The sequence below is a fragment of the Arachis duranensis genome, chromosome 5 (genome assembly GCF_000817695.3).
Source record: "Arachis duranensis cultivar V14167 chromosome 5, aradu.V14167.gnm2.J7QH, whole genome shotgun sequence".
NCBI classification, from domain to species: Eukaryota; Viridiplantae; Streptophyta; class Magnoliopsida; order Fabales; family Fabaceae; genus Arachis; species Arachis duranensis.
In genome coordinates, this window is record NC_029776.3 from 6062190 (window position 1) to 6084986 (window position 22797).

At 34.4% G+C, this 22797-nt stretch overlaps 1 protein-coding gene, 1 long non-coding RNA gene and 1 pseudogene across 2 annotated transcripts; all 3 read right to left on the reverse strand.

The window, feature by feature from the left end:
• Positions 1–4722: 4722 nt before the first annotated feature.
• Positions 4723–5842, reverse strand: LOC127747535 (uncharacterized). Its single transcript, XR_008009418.1, has 2 exons — positions 5350–5842; positions 4723–4964 (listed from the first exon to the last, which is right to left on the reverse strand). It is a non-coding gene; the product is annotated as an uncharacterized LOC127747535 (long non-coding RNA).
• Positions 5843–8714: 2872 nt separating this feature from the next.
• On the reverse strand, positions 8715–11061 carry LOC107487617 (beta-glucosidase 1). The gene is made up of 3 exons (XM_052261597.1): positions 10968–11061; positions 9887–10205; positions 8715–9112 (listed from the first exon to the last, which is right to left on the reverse strand). The coding sequence occupies exons 1-3, from the start codon at positions 11059–11061 to the stop codon at positions 8887–8889; spliced, it is 639 nt and encodes a 212-aa protein (XP_052117557.1). The 3' UTR covers positions 8715–8886.
• A 4173-nt stretch (positions 11062–15234) lies between these two features.
• LOC107487618 (uncharacterized) overlaps positions 15235–22797 on the reverse strand; it is an 8885-nt pseudogene continuing 1322 nt past the window's right edge.

Consider the following 22797-nt stretch of genomic DNA (forward strand, 5'->3'; position numbering starts at 1 on the left):
TATCACATTTAGCCATAAAAATCACATTTTAGGCTTTCTAGAATAAATTCTCATTTATGGGTTAATTAGCCGTTAATTAACCGGGTTTTACAGAGACTAAATTGTCTAACGAAAATAAACGTTAGAGACTGTTTTATCTATTTTAAAATCTAAAAAACTAAAGTCTCTGATTTTAAAAATCTCAATAATTGATTTGGATAATTACTCTACATTTTTGTTTATATAAAAGGATTTTTTTAATTATTCATGTTAATTAAATTTAATTGTTTTTATTTTTAAAACCAAATTATTTTTATAAAAGGATTTTTATTTTTTTTATTTATTTATTCTTATATGGGTTTAAAATTCTAGTGTTTGTGGATTTTTAGTGTTTATAAATACCAACAAAAATTTATTTTAATTTTTAAATATAATTTGAGGGTCAGTCACCTATTTAAATTGGTTTGATTTACCAAAAGGTTACATCTCACATTAAATCAAATTATATATGTATGTGCAGCCCTAATAAATCGTTCTTGTTTAAAATAATTTATTGTGCATCTATACTAAGTCATATCGATTTATATAAAGACATTTTTAAAATAAAAGTTATAATAGGACAAAGAAGTAATATTGAAACCAAACCAATTAAAATGGGTGATTTATCCTAATTTTAAATTATTGTTACAATATTTAAATTAAAAGTGCATAATTTAAATATAATTTAGTGTTTATGGATATTAATAGCACAAATTACTTTTTATATTGCTTTCGTTATGGTAATCTCTTGGATTCCAAAATATATGTTACAAAGAGGATACTAACTCCTCATAACTCATTCTAATAATGTCTAATAACTCAATTTTATGAGGTTAATTGTTACATTGTAACTATCATTCTACTCTTAAAGGAGAATATTACAATATTGGCTATATATAGGCCTAAGAGTATCTTATAAGGAAAGACTGTAATAAAATATTAACCATCTTATGATGAGAGTATTTCATGAAAAAAAACAACCCACATAAAAAAAGTTCGTAACATTATAATCTCATAATATATACACTATCCTAAATACGTGCACTTAGGTATGATCTCTATCTTACTTCCTCTTGTAATCCATACTAACTTGAGTGTCGACGTCTTTGTAGGTACACCTCCTATTATTGAGGATGACAAATTCGGGACATTAAAAATTCGGAATAAGAAAATAGTGGTAATATCATGTCTCTAACCTATTGTCTATAATTTTATTTTAGGTAACTCTTAAATTTAAAAAAAAAAATTCTAAACAATAATTATATCAAAATTGACCATCTGTATTTGAATAGTTTAGTTAAAAAAGCAATTTTGAAATAATTTTGCTAGTTGGACTTTATGCAGAGAAAAAAAATTTGTCTACTTAGAGTTTATATAAAGTTTTAAATTTGTTCTTTCAAAATTAAAAAAATAAAATCTATTATCAAATAAAGTTACTTAAATCAAACTGATTAAATTTTCATGAAACCATAAACAATTAAACATGGATGAGTTTGAAAAGTAAAATAAAATTGAGAGAGTGCAATAAAGATCAATGAATGACATCACAAGCTTAGTGTCAATGAAAGCATTATTATTGTGGATTTGATCAAAATAATGAAGAAGAAATTAAACATTATTGTGTATGTCATTGTCCAAATCAAATGTGGTCGATAAGCAATTGGTCTTAACTCGTAGACTTGATACCACAACTTAGCATTAGGTAGAGTTCCCCACCATTCTTAAATCTCCACGCAAAAACAATGTCTTTCATCGCATTCTTAAAACACTGTCATGCTTAAATCAATGTAATTGGGTACTATGTATTAGTTTATCTAAATGAATACAGTAGTTGTTTTGGATTAAAGGTAGAATGTTAAAATTTAAAATGTTCTTTTTGCATATGTATTTAAAAAATATAAGTTTTCAAGATAAAATGATATTGACTTTAACATAGTTTAAATAAGGAATTAATTAATATAAGTGCCTTTAGGACATTTGTTAAGTCATCGAAAGAAAAAACATAGTAACTTTTTGAAATTTTTAAAGCATTAAGTGTATTAGAAATATTAAAAACTTGAATTCTCAGTAATTATTTTATTTATTTTATTGCTTAAACAAGTACTTCTTTAACAAATGTACCAAGGGCATTTGTTAATCAAACTCTTAAAAACATATTTACTTTTTTTTTTCTCAAATGGAGCCCACACCTCCACGCGTTCAAACTCATTATTACTAATAACAGTTCTTTAAAACTTAGATTTCTTATCTTTAAGCAAGCATAATACATAGCAAGTTGATATTTTGCGCAATTTCATGCTTGAGGGGAACAAGAAGCATATCTGCAAATGCTATGAATATTCACATTTTGGTTACCCAAGGAAGATTCGAATGAAGTGGAGAATTGGTGCTCCAATTCAATGAGAATCAATTATTTCTCTTCTTTCAAGCTTTTGGGAGCTTGGTGGGATAAAGTAGTTGCTGTGACAAAATGCCAATAGCAATTATAATTATCATTAGTGGCCCTGTTATGGTATGTGATAGTAACAGAAAGAATGGTGTTGTGTTTCTTTGTTGAGATTTGAGAATTAAGACACACTTCCATTTGCATCCCCTTCTTCTGTTTCTTTCTGTCAATATATAAACCCCCACAACCAAACACGCCCTCCCATATCTCCGCCACCTCTCTTCTCTTCTCTTCTCATTTCTCTTCTCTTCCGCACGAACCCTATCTTCACACATTCACTCACCACCACATTCATTTCCCCCCATAGAATGAAGTGGTGATACAAAAACATAGAAAGAGATGCGGTGCTTGAGGGAGAAAAAGCAAGCGCGTAGAGCGTGATAAGATTAATCTTCAGAGGACGCATATAACGCGATAAGAGAGAGGGCGCATATAGCGCAATAAAAGAGCGCGGTAAGATTGATTTTACATATAGCGCGATAAGAAAGGGTGCGTATAACACAATAAAAGAGAGGGGCGTGATAAGAGAGGAAGGAGATGTTGTGCTTGAGGGAGAAAGAGCAAGCAATGATCTCTTCAGAGGGCGCCTAGAGCACAATAAGACTGATCTTCAGATGGCGCATAGAGCGCGATAGGATTGATCTTCAGAGGGTGCGTAGAGCGCGATAGAATTGATCTTCAAAGAGCACATAGAGCGCAATAAGAGTGATCTTCAGAGAGCGCGTAGATGAACTTGGCCTAACTGTCAAGAATAAGTAGTAGCTTAATTCAAACACCATTAAATGACATGAACAATAATGTAGGTAAAATTGGAATAATCAGGGAGGTAGTTTAATTCGTCAAGGTTGATGCTTTGACATCTGGGGTGCCCTTTTGGGGGCTTCTAACATACCATATCTGGTGTAGTTGCAATTGCTGGAGAAAGACAAAGAATCCTCCTAACAGCTCATTTAGGATATATACTTTTCTGAATACTCAGAATGGTGCAAAATTTGCTGTACTTGCAAATTTAGCAACACTTGATCCTGGATAAATCACATAGAATCTAAAGACATAATCTTGCTTTGCTTTTGAGAATACTCTAAAAATAAGAAAATTTACTTATATTGGAAAATCTTGTAATAACATGTGTTAGAAACAAGAGACTAGACTGGAGAAATGATTTGTATATTATTGAGTGTATTTAAGTTGTCTATTCAAGTTGTCTGGAATGATACAATATAAAAGGGTATTTATTAAAAACGTAATCTCCTATAATAAATATTCAGATATACTGAATAATGCTAATTGATCCTAATTATATTCTAACACCCCCCCTCAAACTCAAGTGACAACTTGAGTTTGAAACTTATTTAAAATAACGAAATAAAGAGAAAAAAAATGCATAAACTCTCTAAAACGGGTGCAGACGGAACTGTTGGAAGGAAGCACAGGCGGAACTGCCGCTTGTCTGAAGGAAGCGCAGACAGAACTGTCGTTAGTATGAAGGAAGCGCAGAAGGAACTGCCGCTTGTCTGAAGGAAGCGCAGACGGAACTACCGCTTGTCTAAAGGAAGTGCAGACGGAATTTCCGGAAAGAAATGCAGATGGAACTGCCACAAAAAAACACAGACGAAATGCAGACGGAACTGCTACGAGAGAACGCAAATGGAACTGCCACGAGAGAACGCGACGGAACTGCCATGAGATAACGCGGACGAAACTGGCGAAAGAGAGCAAAAACTATATGATTTCTTCATGAGAATGGGAAAACAGTAGATGACATTGGTGTTTGATCATTCGACTCGAAAATACACAAGACGGAGAGAATACGCTAGTCGGGAGGTGAAAAAGCATCAAAGGAGTGACAAAAGGTAAATAAAAATGGCATAGAAAAAAAAAGTGCAAAAACTACGATGATTTCACCGCATGGAAAATAACATATCCTCTTCAAGGAGGATATTATGGTTTTGATACCATGTTAGAAACAAGAGACTAGACTGGAGAAAGGATTTGTATATTATTGAGTCTATTCAAGTTGTCTGGAATGATACAATATAAAAGGGTATTTATTAAAAACGTAATCTCCTATAATAAATATTCAGATATACTAAATAATGCTAATTTATCCTAATTATATTCTAACAACATGAATGATGCCAGTGTGCCTGTTGCCACCAAACATTCTGCCTTCTATTTTATTAAAAAGTCCAATTGTTAAGAAGTTAAGCAGATTAGAAAAAGAAACCCAACTTTCAGGAGTCAGCAACAAAATCATAAAATTTGAACACAGAATTAATAATTTCTTCATTTCCAACCATTATATAACAAAGGTAAGTTTCATTTACAGAGTAAATGACAGGATGCACAATTTGAGTAATTTACTCTATCAGCTTAAAAAATGGAGCTAAATCCTAACCTCGTATTGGTTACCTGTACCACCTAGCAAAAAAATCTCATCGAAGTTGCTAAATCACAGGAACACTCCCATTTGGTTGTTGTATTGTTCCGAGAGGATTTCCTACAAAACCAAGCCCAGGTCACTTCTATGGACATCTAAGTTTCCCATAATATTAATACAACTACTACAACTACTAAAAAAAACCACACACACACTAACACACTCTCTCACTACTCAAACACTCTAACTATAACAACTAAATGTTATGTGGCTTATCCAAATGCAACAAAGGTGCTGCAACATATCTGTTTGCTCCTTGTCAAAGTTTATGCTTCAAAACTAGTTACGTAATAATTAATTAGTACCAAAATGCTGCGAACCCACTTATAGCTAGAGATACTCTTTTGATAATTGCCGAATTTACTTAATTTAGCACATGTCATGATCAGCATAAGCAGCTTGGTATAACAGTAAGACCAAATAAAACAACTTAATAACATATTACCTGTGTTGCTGGCAAAAGAATAAAGTTTTGAAAGAAAGTTGCTTCTTGTCAAATCCATATGGGTAGCTGCAGACCTTGAAACATTATCAACAAGAAACTGATTCGACAAGCTACCACTTGGCGGACCTTCTTTAAGCATGGATATTTCTGAGCTTTTTGTAAGAATATGACAAGAATTTTGTGCATGACACAAGGCAGGTAAATTGCTCTTCTCTAGCGTTGTGTTTGTATTTAAGTCAGATTTCTCCTAGTTTAATTTTAAAATTATAAAAAATATATATTATTACCAAAATTTTAAAATATGAAAATATAAGTTAAAATAAAAATTAAAAAATTAAATTAAAGTATATTAAAAATCACTATGTTGCATTAATTTAACACAATATATAAATAACTATTTTGATAATAAAATTATTATGATAAACTTTAATATAAGAATACTATTTAATATCTTATCAAGTGTTGTGTGTTACTAGATCAACGAATTAAATTAGGAGCGTTTAAGAAATTTTTGTAGTTATCTTAGAAAATAATATTTTTGTATATAAAATGATTTCATTTATATTTTAATATAAGAATGCAAAGACATATTCTTCGATTTTTTATTTTTTATCCCAAACATCTATATTATTTTGAAATATAAATACATTTTTTCGTAATAAATTTATAATAAAAGTTTTAGTTAAAGAGTACTCGGTACTTCTTTTATAATATAGAGTAATAAATTTATTTTTATTTCATAGTTATTACTTTGTAAGATATACCTATTCACCCATATTCAAAAATACACATAACAAGAAATAAGAGATACATTTATATTTTTCCTTTTTATTCTATTTGTTATTATTAGTTTTATGAATACATTGTTTATTTTAATTTTTTTTAACTATTTAATATTATATGACGAGGATGAAATATTAAAAAAATTATTTTTTTGTCCTATAAATTTATTTGTTGAAATGAATTGCGTAAAGATACACGAAGTCTAAAAGAGTTGGACACCAAACTCTAGTAACTTTATATATTGTTTCATTAAGGAGTATTATGTTGTATGTAAATTTTTTTTTAAAGTTAAACAATAGATATCAGAAATATATAAATAGTGTATATTAATTTAACTAATTTTGTTATAGAATACCAATCAATTATATTATTATGACGTCTGTTACTTGTACCAGCTCCATGATCATGCGCTTCCATTCCTAGATTTTTTGAATAGTAGAATATAGATATTAAGCAAAAATTGAATTTATAGCAAAAAAAAATAAATTATCATTTTAAGTTTTGTATTACCTGAAATAAAATGAATCAATTTTAAATTTTATCGTGGGTAGAGTCATTTCTTTATAAAAAAAAGAATTGAATATGTAGTGGCAATTTTTTTTATTAAAAGTGAATTAGTTTTTAAATTCTGTCGTGGGGTAAAATTATTTTTAATAAAAAAAGGATAAAATAGAAAGAAGAAATTGGATACCAAACTTTCGTATCGATATAGATGTTTTTCTAGTATAATGTTAACTGTCTGTGTAGATGGTTTTTAATATGCATGTGCTCATTTTCCCGCAGAAAAGTTGACTGGAAGATCACTCTTCGCATGCTCATTCAAAGTACGAATTCGTATGTGAAAAATGTGGCAACAGATTGGAGTTACCATTTTCTTTTCTTTCGTTTTGGTGGTTTTAGATCAAGATGCGGTAATCGGTTTGAAACCGATCCCGTGAGAAGAGGCATCCAGGTAATCAATTTTTCTTTCATGGTTTGATTATTCCCAATTATCGTAACTAATAATTGCATTTTCAATTAGGAAACTTATAAATTATACCTAGGTAATTAAGGTTAGAGTGCACGAGAGTACATGGGAGTACACTCAAATTGAATATTCCCAAAATGAAGAAATGAGGGGAAACACGGGAGGATGACGGCATGCCATCGGAAGAAACAAGGGAAGAGTGTGGGTGAGTGTGCATCTCGTGACAAGGAAGATCCTTTTTGGGATGATTTTCAGAAGATTCCTAAAGTCTCTTTTCGAAATAAGGTCATTGGTACAGCAAAGTCGAAGGCCTTTGGAGGGGATGGTATTGCGACGGTAATAGGCAAACAGGGTGATTCTCAACCACCATGTGTAAGCTTAACGACAGAGACGAAGACCTATTTGGTCGAATTTTATAGAGAAGCTTTGGTGATCAAGGTCCTGTACAGGAAGTATAGATACATAGCTCTTTCTCAAAAGCTGAGGATAGTATGACATAAAAAAAGTTTCACTTTGTTAGACGTGGAATTTGGGTACTTCCTGGTAAAATTCGATGTTGCTGAGGATTGTGAGAATGTCATGTTTGGTCGGTATTGGGTTGATTGAGGGTGACTACGTAGCGGTGAAACCATGTGTTGTTGATTTCCGACCCGGTGAACAATCTTTCAGTTCTACGTTAGTTTGGATTCGGGTCTCCGGTCTCCAATATGGTATTATCAGGAGCAGGAAATGCTACTTATTGCAGCTGTAAAAGTCGATTTGGCCACCAAACTGGCAAAGAATAAGAGATATGTCCGTGCTTGTGTTCAAATAAATTTAGAGTTGCTCATGATCAAGAATATCATAGTTGATGGTAGGGGTGTTCGCGGTGCGGTTTGGTTCGGTTTTTGACGGAAAAGTCATCCGATCCGATCGTCTAATTAAAGTGCAGTTCGGTTTGGTTCGATTTTTTTGTCAAGGTCATCCGAACCAAACCAAACCAATTAAAATCGGTTTGGTTTGGTTCAGTTTTTTCAATCAAATAAAAAAAATTCTACCATACTATTGTGCAAAGTCATAACATTGAAATCGACAAACTGAAATACACAATAGCTAACAAAGTCTTGATCTAATGAAATTTAACGACAACAGAATTCAAATACGACAATTAAAGTTCAATAGTTCAACAGTCAACACAACTGAAAATAAAAATAAATTGTCATTAAACCGATAGCAAAGTTATGATGTCTTCTCCAACAAAATAGCTAAACTTTTTGATGCAAACCAACCTGAAATAAAAAAAACAGTTACATAAAAAGAACAACAACAATAATAATAATTATACAGTGAAGCATTGGGGGTTGCCATAATTGAGCTTGAAATGATTCAGTTCTTATATCAGACCCCATGGTTCAATAGGGTACTGAGTCAAGCAAAGAAAGTTAGTCATACAGTGAAGTAAGCAAAAAGAACTGAATCAAATATGTATGTGAAACCTTGTTTTCTTTTAGGTCATTACCTCAGCATTTTCAAACAAATTAGATCCATCTGCAAAACCAGGAAAATCCTAGTTATTTACCTTCATCCACCAATCATTCAAAAAAGAATAAGATGAATGGCTGTGTGAAACAATGATAATTGTTAGAGAAAAATGCTAAATAATACCAAAGAGTCAGTTGTAAATTACACATAAGGATGAGAAAAACATAAGCGATGCAGTCAGTATTTCAAGTTTATAGAACAACTCTAGTCTCTCAACTCCAGTCTCTTACTAGATTCACTAGAATTAAACATAGCTACACAATGAATTACTTACGCATGAGCACGGCCATATCTGCACTGAAATCTCTCAGATTGCTCTCCAGAACCAAGGAATTGTATGTGATATTAATATTTGTGTAGTGAATTAAACCTATGAAGCCATATGAACCCTTAACTAGTTTTGATTCACGATCTGTGAAGGTTGGAATTCTTTCACCTGCAATTTTCTTCATGGAAGTGGGATAGTCTCCATGCAACAAGGGCTTCATCACCCTTAAATAGCACATAAAATTTGCAATATGCTTCACATTCAATAACCAGCATCCAGCAATAAACTGAAAAATAAATCTACAACCAGCAATCCAGCAAGGAAGCAACCAGTATACACTTAAACAGCAACAAACACTTAAACAGCAACTAGCAATAAACACTTAAACAGCAACCAGCAAGGCAGCAATAAATCAATAAACACTTAAACACTTAAATCAAGGACAGAAACCAGCAAAAAAATGAAGTTTAAATCAATAACCAGCAATAAACAAGCAATAAACTGAACAAAACATGATAATCTGAACAATAAATCAAGAACAAAAACCAGCAATAAACTGAAGTTTTAAATCAATAACCAGCAATAAACTGAACAAAACATGATAATCTGAACAATAAATCAAGGACAGAAACCAGCAATAAACTGAAGTTTAAATCAATAACCAGCAATAAACAAGCAATAAAGTGAACAAGCCCTAATAATCTGAACAATAAATCCAGCAATAAACTGAACAAAACCAATATGAACAATAAATCAAGGATTAGAACCAGCAATAAATTGAAGTTTAAATCAATAACCAGCAATGCCTGAAAAGAACCTGATAAACGGAACAAAACTTGAACAATAAACTCATAACCCTAAACTAAACAATAAATCAGCAAGACCAAATTACCAACAATAAACTGAATAGATGGTAAAACAGCAATACCAACAATAACCCTAAACTGAGTAAACTAAACAATAACCATCAAATCTAACAATGCATCAGTAAAGATTACCTGAATAGATGGCTCGGGCTCCATATGCACTTCAATCGGTGGCTGGGTGGGAGATTGGGAGGGGCTGTCTTGATCGTGGGTGACCCTAAATCCAGAACCCAGAAACGCTGCTGGTGGAGGCGGCGAGGTCGGAGGTGGCGAGGTCGGAGGTCTTGGTTGATCGTCGCCCGTCGGTGCTGTCTGCTGTGTTGCCCTGTGGCTTTTGGGTGGTGGCAAGCCAGGCGAGGTGCTGTGTTGAGCTGGGTCTTCGTCCTCGTGGTGCACCGGCGGTAGGGGATCTGCTCTGTTCGGCGGTGGGATTTGGAGGAAGGCTTCGAGACTCAAGGAGGTGGGTGGCTCAGGCTGGCTCCGTAGCTGGGTGAGGGGGTGCGCAGGCCGCAGAGGGCGAGATATGGTGGCTCAGGCTGGCTCCGATCTGGAATTTGGGGGTTAGGTTTCCATGGGGGATTTGGGGAGGGATAGAGTCGCACAACAGTAAGGTAACACACACTAGGACTCGTTTTAGGGGGGTTGGGGTTGGGGTTGGTAGTTTTTAATTTTTAGGGTTTTTGAGAGAACCGGTTCGATTTGGTTCGGTTAGGGTTTTGGTGGTAAGAACCGAAAACTGATAAGAACCGCAAAAAAACAGCAGAACCATGTTTTTCAGTTTTTTTGGTTTTCAGTAACCGAACCGAACCGAACCGGTTCTCTCAAAAACCCTAAAAATTAAAAACTACCAACCCCAACCCCCTAAAACGAGTCCTAGTGTGTGTTACCTTACTACTGCGCGACTCCATCCCTCCCCAAATCCCCCATGGAAACCTAACCCCAAATCCCAGCTCGGAGCCAGCCTGAGCCACCATATCTCGCCCTCTGCGGCCTGCGCACCCACTCACCCAGCCATGGAGCCAGCCTGAGCCACCCACCTCCTTGAGTCTCGAAGCCTTCCTCCAAATCCCACCACCGAACAGAGCAGATCTTCTACCGCCGGTGCACCACGAAGACGAAGACCCAGCTCAACACAGCACCTCGCCTGGCTCGCCACCACCCAGTCACCCACTGGACCCAAAAGCCACAGGGCAACACAGCAGACAGCACCGACAGGCGACGATCAACACAGGACCTCCGACCTCGCCACCTCCGACCTCGCCGCCTCCACAGCAGCGTTTCTGGGTTCTGGATTTAGGGTCACCCATGATCAAGACAGCCCATCCCAATCTCCCACCCAGCCACCGATTGAAGTGCATATGGAGCCCGAGCCATCTATTCTGGTAATCTTTACTGATACATTGTTAGATTTGATGGTTTATTCAGTTTAGGGTTATTGTTGGTATTGCTGTTTACCATCTATTCAGTTTATTGTTGGTAATTTGGTCTTGCTGATTTATTGTTCAGTTTAGAGTTATGAGTTTATTGTTCAAGTTTTGTTCAGTTTATCAGGTTCTTTTCAGGCATTGCTGGTTTATTGTTGGTTATTGATTTAAACTTCAGTTTATTGCTGGTTCTAATCCTTGATTTATCGTTCATATTGGTTTTGTTCAGTTTATTGCTGGATTTATTGTTCAGATTACTAGGACTTGTTCACTTTATTGCTTGTTTATTGCTGGTTATTGATTTAAACTTCAGTTTATTGCTGGTTTCTATCCTTGATTTATTGTTCAGATTATCATGTTTTGTTCAGTTTATTGCTTATTTATTGTTGATTTCTGTCCTTGATTTATTGTTCAGATTATCATGTTTTGTTCAGTTTATTGCTTGTTTATTGATTTAAACTTCAGTTTTTTGCTGGTTTCTGTCCTTGATTTAAGTGTTTAAGTGTTTATTGATTTATTGTTGCCTTGCTGGTTGCTATTTAAGTGTTTAAGTGTTTATTGTTAGTTGCTGTTTAAGTGTTTGTTGCTGTTTAAGTGTATACTGGTTGCTTCCTTGCTGGATTGCTGGTTATAGACTTATTTTTCAGGTTATTGCTGGATGCTGGTTATTGAATGTGAAGCATATTGCAAATTTTATGTGCTATTTCAGGGTGATGGAGCCCTTGTTGCATGGAGACTATCCCACTTCCATGAAGAAAATTGCAGGCGAAAGAATTCCAACCTTCACAGATCGTGAATCAAAACTAGTTAACGGTTCATATGGCTTCATAGGTTTAATTCACTACACAAATATTAATATCACAGACAATCCTTGGTTCTGGAGAGCAATCTGAGAGATTTCAGTGCAGATATGGCCGTGCTCATGCGTAAGTAATTCATTGTGTAGCTATGTTTAATTCTAGTGAATCTAGTAAGAGACTGGAGTTGAGAGACTAGAGTTGTTCTATAAACTTGAAATACTGACTGCATCGCTTATGTTTTTCTCATCCTTATGTGTAATTTACAACTGACTCTTTGGTATTATTTAGCATTTTTCTCTAACAATTATCATTGTTTCACACAGCCATTCATCTTATTCTTTTTTGAATGATTGGTGGATGAAGGTAAATAACTAGGATTTTCCTGGTTTTGCAGATGGATCTAATTTGTTTGAAAATGCTGAGGTAATGACCTAAAAGAAAACAAGGTTTCACATACATATTTGATTCAGTTCTTTTTGCTTACTTCACTGTATGACTAACTTTCTTTGCTTGACTCAGTACCCTATTGAACCATGGGTCTGATTGAAGAACTGAATCATTTCAAGTTCAATTATGGCAACCCCCCAATGCTTCATTGTATAATTATTATTATTGTTGTTCTTATTATGTAACTGTTTTTTTTATTTCAGGTTGGTTTGCATTAAGAAGTTTAGCTATTTTGTTGGAGAAGACATCATAACTTTGCTATCGGTTTAATGACAATTTATTTTTATTTTCAGTTGTGTTGACTGTTGAACTATTGAACTTCTTTAATTGTCGTATTTGAATTCTGTTGTCGTTAAATTTCATTAGATCAAGACTTTGTTAGCTATTGTGTATTTCAGTTTGTCGATTTCAATGTTATGACTTTGCACAATAGTATGGTAGAATTTTTTTTGATTTGATTGAAAAAACCGAACAAACCAAACCAAACCAAACTGATTTTAATTGGTTTGGTTTGGTTCGGATGACCTTGACCAAGAAACCGAACCAAACCGAACTGCACTTTAATTAGACGATCGGATCGGATGGCTTTTCCCTCAAAAACCGAACTAAACCGCACCGCGAACACCCCTACCATCAACTATGATATTCTTGATCATGAGCAACTCTAAATTTATTTGAACACAAGCACGGACATATCTCTTATTCTTTGCCAGTTTGGTGGCCAAATCGACTTTTACAGCTGCAATACGTAGCATTGCCTGCTCCTGATAATACCATATTGGGAGACCGAAGACCCGAATCCAAACTAACGTAGAACTGAAAGATTGTTCACCGGGTCGGAAATCAACATCCCATGATTTCACCGCTACGTAGTGACCCTCAATCAACCCAATACCGACCAAACATGACATTCTCACAATCCTCAGCAACATCGAATTTTACCAGGAAGTACCCAAATTCCACGTCTAACAAAGTGAAACTTTTTTTATGTCATACTACCCTCAGCTTTTGATAAAGAGCTATGTATCTATACTTCTTGTACAGGACCTTGATCACCAAGGCTTCTCTATAAAATTCGACCAAATAGGTCTTCGTCTCTGTCGTTAAGCTTACACATGGTGGTTGAGAATCACCCTGTTTGCCTATTACCGTCGCAATACCATCCCCTCCAAAGGCCTTCGACTTTGCTGTACCAATGACCTTATCTCGAAAAGAGACTTTAGGAATCTTCTGAAAATCATCCCAAAAAAGATCTTCCTTGTCACGAGATGCACACTCACCCACACTTTTCCCTTGTTTCTTCCGATGGCATGCCGTCATCCTCCCGTGTTTCCCCCCTCATTTCTTCATTTTGGGAGTATTCAATTTGAGTGTACTCCCATGTACTCTCGTGCACTCTAACCCTAATTACCTAAGCATAATTTATAAGTTTCCTAATTGAAAATACAATTATTAGTTACGATAATTGGGAATAATCAAACCATGAAAGAAAAATTGATTACCTGGATGCCTCTTCTCGCGGGATCAGTTTCAAACCGATTACCGCATCTTGATCTAAAACCACCAGAACGAAAGAAAAGAAAATGGTAACTCCAATCTGTTGCCACATTTTTCACATACGAATTCATACTTGGAATGAGCATGCGAAGAGTGATCTTCCAGTGAACTTTTATGCGGAAAGTGGGCACATGCATATTAAAAAACATCTACACAGACAGTTAACATTATAATAGAAAAACATCTATACTGATACGAAAGTTTGGTATCTATTTTCTTCTTTCTATTTTATCCTTTTTTTTATTAAAAAATAATTTTACCCCATGACAGAATTTAAAAACTAATTCACTTTTAATAAAAAAAATTACCACTACATATTCAATTTTTTTTTTTTATAAAGAAATGACTCTACCCACGATAAAATTTAAAATTGATTCATTTTATTTCAGGTAATACAAAACTTAACATGATAATTTTTTTTTTTGCTATAAATTCAATTTTTGATTAATATCTATATTCTACTCTTCAAAAAATCTAGGAATGGAAGCGCATGATCATGGAGTTGGTACAAGTAACAGACGTCATAATAATATTGATTGGTATTCTATAACAAAATTAGTTAAATTAATATACACTATTTATATATTTCTGATATCTACTGTTTAACTTTAAAAAAAATTTACATACAACATAGTACTCCTTAATGAAACAATATATAAAGTTACTAGAGTTTGGTGTCCAACTCTTTTAGACTTCGTGTATCTTTACACAATTCGTTTCAACAAATAAATTTATAGGACAAAAAAATAATTTTTTTTAATATTTCATCCTCATCATATAATGTTAAATAGTTAAAAAAAATTAAAATAAACAATGTATTCTTATATTAAAATATAAATGAAATCATTTTATATACAAAAATATTATTTTATAAGATAATTACAAAAATTTCTCAAACGCTCCTAATTTAATTCGTTGATCTAGTAACACACAACACTTATAAGATATTAAATAGTATTCTTATATTAAAGTTTATCATAATAATTTTATTATCAAAATAGTTATTTATATATTGTGTTAATCTGACTTAAATACAAACACAATGCTAAAAGAAGAGCAATTTACCTGCCTTGTGTCATGCACAAAATTCTTGTCATATTCTTGCAAAAAGCTCAGAAATATCCATGCTTAAAGAAGGTCCGCCAAGTGGTAGCTTGTCGAATCAGTTACTTGTTGATAATGTTTCAAGGTCTGCAGCTACCCATATGGATTTGACAAGAAGCAACTTTCTTTCAAAACTTTATTCTTTTGCCAGCAACACAGGTAATATGTTATTAAGTTGTTTTATTTGGTCTTACTGTTATACCAAGCTACTTATGCTGATCATGACATGTGCTAAATTAAGTAAATTCGGCAATTATCAAAAGAGTATCTCTAGCTATAAGTGGGTTCGCAGCATTTTGGTACTAATTAATTATTACATAACTAGTTTTGAAGCATAAACTTTGACGAGGAGCAAACAGATATGTTGCAGCACCTTTGTTTCATTTGGATAAGCCACATAACATTTAGTTGTTATAGTTAGAGTGTTTGAGTAGTGAGAGAGTGTGTTAGTGTGTGTGTGGTTTTTTTTAGTAGTTGTAGTAGTTGTATTAATATTATGGAAAACTTAGATGTCCATAGAAGTGACGTGGGCTTGGTTTTGTAGGAAATCCTCTCGGAATAATACAACAACCAAACGGGAGTGTTCCTGTGATTTAGCAATTTCAATGGGATTTTTTTGCTAGGTGGTACAGGTAAGTGGTAACCAATACGAGGTTAGGATTTAGCTCATTTTTAAGCTGATAGAGTAAATTACTCAAATTGTGCATCCTGTCATTTATTCTGTAAATGAAACTTACCTTTGTTATATAATGGTTGGAAATGAAAAAATTATTAATTCTGTGTTCAAATTTTATGATTTTGTTGCTGACTCCTGAAAGTTGGGTTTTTTTTCTAATCTGCTTAACTTCATAGCAATTTGGACTTTTTAATAAAATAGAAGGCAGAATGTTTGATGGCAACAGGCACACTAGCATTATTCATGTTGTTATAATATAATTAGGATCAATTAGCATTATTTAGTATATCTGAATATTTATTATAGGAGATTACGTTTTTAATAAATACCCTTTAATATTGTATCATTCCAGACAACTTGAATAGACTCAATAATATACAAATCCTTTCTCCAGTCTAGTCTCTTGTTTCTAACATGGTATCAAAGCCATAGTATCATCCTTGAAGAGGATAGGTTATTTTTCTTGCGGTGAAATCACCGTAGTTTTTGCACTTTTTTTTTCTATACCATTTTTCTTTACCTTTTGTCACTCCTTTGATGCTTTTTCACCTCACCGACTAGCCTATTCTCTCCGTCTTGTGTCTTTTCGAGTCAAATGATCAAACACCAATGTCATCCACTGTTTTTCTATTCTCACGAAGAAATCATATAGTTTTTACTCTCTTTCGGCAGAAGAAATCATATAGTTTTTACTCTTTTTCGGCAGTTCCGTCCGCGTTATCTCATGGCAGTTCCGTCTGCGTTCTCTCGTGGCAGTTCCATTTGCGTTCTCTCGTAGCAGTTCCGTCTGCATTTCGTCTGTGTTTTTTTTGGCAGTTCAATCTGCCTTTCTTTCCGGCAATTCCGTCTGCACTTCCTTTAGACAAGCGGCAGTTCCGTCTGCGCTTCCTTCAGACAAGCGGCAGTTCCTTCTGCGCTTCCTTCATACAAACGGCAGTTCCGCCGCAGTTCCGCCTGCGCTTCCTTCAGACAAGCGGCAGTTCCGTCTGCGCTTCCTTCAGACAAGCGGCAGTTCCGTCTGCGCTTCCTTCAGACAAGCGGCAGTTCCTTCTGCGCTTCCTTCATACAAACGGCAGTTCCGCCGCTTCCGCCTGCGCTTCCTTCAGACAAGCGGAAGTTCCGTCTGCGTCTGCACTTCCTTCAGACAAGCGGCGGTTCCGCCTGCGCTTCCTTCCAACAGTTTCGTCTGCACTCGTTTTAGAGAGTTTATGCATTTTTTTCTCTTTATTTCGTTATTTTAAATAAGTTTTAAACTCAAGTTGTCACTTGAGTTTGAGGGAGATGTTAGAATATAATTAGGATCAATTAGCATTATTCAGTATATCTGAATATTTATTATAGGAGATTACGTTTTTAATAAATACCCTTTTATATTGTATCATTCCAGACAACTTGAATAGACAACTTAAATACACTCAATAATATACAAATCATTTCTCCAGTCTAGTCTCTTGTTTCTAACACATGTTATTACAAGATTTTCCAATATAAGTAAATTTTCTTATTTTTAGAGTATTCTCAAAAGCAAAGCAAGATTATGACTTCAAAGGTTTCTTTTGCTCTATCAAACTGACCAAACCTGTATTAGATCTCAAATTACAAAAGTGTGGGCAAAATTTTCTATCTCACTACCGTGTAATTAAAGTACCATCGATAGTATGAGCACTGCTAGAATATTAGGTAATGTCTTATTGTTTGTGGGTTCCAGCTTGAATAAGTAGTCCTTGACATATGAATCCTTTATTTTAAATTATCAAATTGGTTATATGAGGTCTAGCATAATTAAATAGTGATAAAATTTGGTAAAATCTATCTATCATTGGCTTTGGCTCCTAGTAACATGATAATGAGTTAATCAACCCATATGTTAGGCAGCTCTAGTTCATTCACACTCTTGCTATATTAATTCACACAAGAATAAAAAACAATTATGAAAATATAATTATTGAGGAGATGCAATATATAATTTTTATGCATCAGCAATTAACTATTGACTGGGACAATGAAGTAGAACCAAACACAAGCAATATTGAAAGAAAAGTAATAGCTAATGGAGCATACTTTCAGTGTAGGTATTAGTTTGAAGAGGTATAAAGAGACTATCATATATACAATAAAATTTGCTAGTCAACCTACCTGATACAGGCATAACCCAACTGCCTGAACTGATGAAATAAATGCGATGTAGGAGGACATCGTGGATAATCTCTCGAACGCAGAAATTCATCTTTCAAAACAGATAAAGCAGTGGAAAACTTCAGAGCTTTCACAGCATAGACACCTCGCATCACCTAAGGTCACACCTCAACAAGATTAGATAGGCCATAACTAAAGTGGCAGGACAAAAGAATTTCATCATTACCTGGGTGAACTGTGGACCTGATTGGGATAATGACACTGCCAAATCTCCACAAACTGGAGAACCTCTGGAAAGGATGTCGAGAGACCTTGGTGTTATGCGCAGGCTATCAAACCTTCATACATATAATAATTTACAGTATTAGTCATTACCAACTTTCATGATAAAGAAATGTAAAAACACAACTTTATGTCTAAAACTTTATAAGATATAGAAAGAAGCTAGATTTTTCCTAAGGATGTCCTAATACATATGTGGTAGAGAAGGAAACCTTGACGTTATTTGGTATAGTATTTCTGACAAGTCAAGTTTCTGCTCAAAAGTTTGCTGCATTGTAGCAAATCCGACGAGAAGAGGCTCAAGAAGACCAACAAGACAGCTTTTAATCTCAACCCCCTTCTTCTGTCTGGAATTTATTTCTGTGGGGCTAGCAAGCAACAATCGATCATTCAATGCACCAACCAAGACTGTGAGAAATTAAAAGAAAAAAAAAAATCATTAGTACAATACCCTACAATATTTTGACAGAATAAAACATCCAAAGCAGATGGCTAAGATACAATGACATCCCAGCATGCAGTAACAGTTACCTGCATAAGGCATACTAATTGAGAGATAGTCCTAGCTTTCCCATCCCAACCAAGTATACTGATAGCAGTGGCAGTAGAAAAAAGAAGGGCAGGTCCAACTCATAAGAGTGATCTAAAGTGGGCAACAGTTAGGCTGCGTTTGTTTCTGAGAACAGGACAGGACAAGACATTAAGAATAGGATAGAACAAGACACTGATGGACAGAGACACAAAATTTTGTGTTCTTGTATTCTGTTTGGTGATAAACTAGAACAAATTATGAGAATCTAATTTATTCTCATCTTTTTCATTCAAAAAAATTGAGATGAAAAATATAGTAATAAAAAAATACAATTATGAAAAATTAACAAAAAATAATGAAAAATAAGTTGTGTCCCTTGTTAGTGTTTCTGTGTCCTTCCTGTCAGGATGGACACAAAATACACTAATTCAGTGTCTCTAGACACACTGTCTCTGTCCATATCTCCTCTGCCAAACATGATTTTGTATCTCAGTGTCCATGTCTCAGTGTCCTGTCTCTGTAAACAAACGCAGCCTTAAGGCTTTAAAAGCAAGGTAATCCACATGACAAGTACAATTTAAGGTCTGCTCAGCCAAGTAGGAAGAAAGTGGAAAGGTATAAATAAAGAACACAGTGAAAATTATCTTCAACAGAATTCCTGGCTTTGAATGCAAGTGAGTACAGTTTATTTTCCACTTTCTCATTCATGTTATCTGGGCTAATTTAAATGTGAATAAATGGTTAGTTGATTTTAAACTTTATAAAAGAAAGTAAGAAACAAATTATAAGGATATTGAAGGAAGTCCCTTGTCAAAATTTATAGAAGTGCCTGCAAGTATATCGAGACCTGCTGAAACTATAAGAACTCTATGTGTTTGTTAAAATTCCTGCAACATGTCCCCTAAGAGTCTCTTGCCAGTGCACCTGTCAAATTTGAACAAAAATGATCTGTTACCAATCAGAACCATAATCAGGGCCCTTTAATAACACTTTTTTTTATATGTGTATTCTCGAAAACAAATAATACTAGAACTAAGGACTTTTATGAAGGAAGGCAAGGATTAAAAAGATGCATTCTCATTGTGAGTGACACAAAAGAACTTTATTTTTTTTTATGCAAATTACAAAAAGGTTTTCACTGTTATAACAACGGAGCAAGCTCTAAGTTTGTAGTTAATAATTAAATAAGCATGGTTTTGAACAGTACCTGCAGTACAATCTCATGTCTTCTCAATTTGATTGACTTTTTGCCCTCAACCTTGGTTGATATATAGTGACCATCAGAAGTTGAATTTGAAGTTGAAAGGCGGTATCCTTGTATGAGCTTTACTAATCCAATCTGGTTCCCATGAGTAGCAAACATCAAAGTTGAATCTACAACCAAAAGGACAATTTTCAATATTTTATACCTAACAATAAACTACTGCTAAGCGCATAATGAATGTGTTTATGGGTATAAAGGGATCTATTGACCCCATATTAAGACTTGATGCAGTTATGGTTAATGATTTTTGTCTAGATAATTATTTAATAAATTCAACTGCCAAAATATGATTAAATATTATTAGGACAAAATATAATTATTTTAACACTAAATACGTTTACTTTTATAGAAAAAGAAATTTGATTAAGATAAGAATGAACAGAAGAGGATGAGACAGATAGTAAACGTTCAAGACCTAACAAACAAGAACATGTGACACACCAATATCCATTTAGGTTTCAGCTAAGAGAACACCCTTAATCGGACCTTTTGTTGAGCCCCAAATGGGGCCAAAAAGGTGATCTTGTAGCAGATAAAATCAATAGTTTAAAAAGAATTATTAAAATAATGGATTTTGTGAAAATTTTAGTCAATTCATTTGTGTAAAATGTTTATTAATATCATTGTCAATAGATCCCATGCATACAAACAGTGTACTCAAGTACCTAATGGAGTAGAAAAGATCCGATCAACTTCAGTCTCAAACAGAAATGGCGTAGGACCACGAATTGAGCCAACATTAGTTTCTGTAGGTTGGTCTTCCTGGAAAGCTTTTTCAATTTCCTTAGGATCCTGCAAGGCCCCTCCTGGGTAGAACATACAATGCCAACCCTGTCTTGTCATCATCGAGAATGGCAAATTGGTTTTCATTGGGACCAATAAATGCTGCATCTCGACCTACAAGACAATCGAATTATTATGTCACATAAAGCATGACCAGCAATAGAAAAGAAATACATTCCACACGTGGAAGTACCTTTCACTGTGCTGCTTTTACTATTTGCTGTCTCTGCGACAGTATTTTCCCAGTACAGCACAACTTCATTTGTAGCACCACTAAATTCGTAAACTATAAGAAACAGGCGTTGCTTTTTACTGTAAACCAAGTATTTTGCATGATACTCCACGTTCCCAGGAATCTATACAAGGGGATAAGCATTAGAAGGTTGAATACAGGATTCCTTTTCACTTACAACACCCACAGGAATCATAGTATCTACACTAATCTATACAAGTTACAGGGACAAGATAGATGTTAAATATACTATACTTTCCACATTACCGAATTATAGAGCTTCCTGTAGATACTCTCAGATCCAGATGAGAGATTATGTGCCACAAGATTTGGTCCATCCACAAAGAAAGCCGTGACAGGATAATAAAGAACTCGGTTTGCTTTGCTAAAGAAATTTAGCTCCAAATGAAATGGCTGGCAGTGCATAAATTGTATCAGTAGAATGAACCCAACAGAAGTAAGGACAGGCAATCAAGTACCAGAATCAGATCGCCAAAGGGATCATACCTGGACAACTGGAATGTCCTTCAGGTGATGCTTGGTATCTAAAACAGTGATCAAGGGCAAGCGAGATATCGGAGTACTTTTTGCATGGCCTTCCATGAAATGCTACAAGGACAACGTGGAGTAAGGGAACATACAACAGCATCCACCAAATTTCGTGATCAGAATTCAGGTAAGCTTTTGAATCCTTCTGACTTGAGGCTTATAAGAAAGACAAAAAAAAATATGAAAGTAACATACACTGTAAAGAAAAGCTTTCCTTGCAATGTCTGATATCGTAAGATGACGGTGGCTGGAAGAAGGAATGAGATTGTCAATGACAGCATAAGATAATTACATGTCACATGCTTCATGTACTATATAATGGCAGGAGAAAATAATCAATATTGAGTTGCAAAAGCATTTGTAATGGTTTCAAAACTCGAACTAGTTAGTTAAGGCTTAATCTCCAACAGAAGTTTATGGAAAATCAATCCCATGGGAAACAGCATGATATGCATAGTGACACACTAATATTACGAAATTGTCACAGCAAAATCTAACAAGCAGGAACAGATATCAAGTAAAATTTCAGATACTATTCAGTATATAGTATATACCCAATCAACCTTCATGACCATATATCAAAGCAAAAACATTGGGGGCATTCGAGTGAAATCATATAATTAACCGAATGAATTCAAGCCCCATTTTTCTATATAGTTCAGGTGGCTTATTTTCATCTACCTAATTTCAAATGCCAACTCACCCTTTCAGATGATGTTCTTGTAGTTGAGCTTGAAGCTGATGATCAGCTAAAACTCCAGAGGATCCCAAGGCTGCCAATTTTTCCTTTAACACAGATGCTGCATAGCAATTCTACTATTAACATATGTGGAAAGGAATAGACGGAGAAAAGGCAAATATTCAATAAACATGACATGCATGGTTCTAATAGAAGCAAAAGAGAACACACAGCATGCAACAGTAACTTCATAAAATAAGTTCACAAATGAGTATATATAGACATAGATACAAACATATATGATAGAAATTTAAATAACTAAATTAAGCCTTGCAATTGAAGACATTGGACAGCCTTAGGTGGTTTGGACATGTTGAGAGAAGGCCAAACGAGCATCTAGTTAGGAGGAATCAGATTAAGTACAGACATGATCCATGACTGGACACAATAGCATTGTTTGATCCATATAGCCAACCTCAACTAATGGGCTAATAATTTGATGTTGTTGTGAAGACATTACATAAAATTGTGCACTAAAAGGAAATTAAATAGAATATTATGAAATATATTTATGAAAG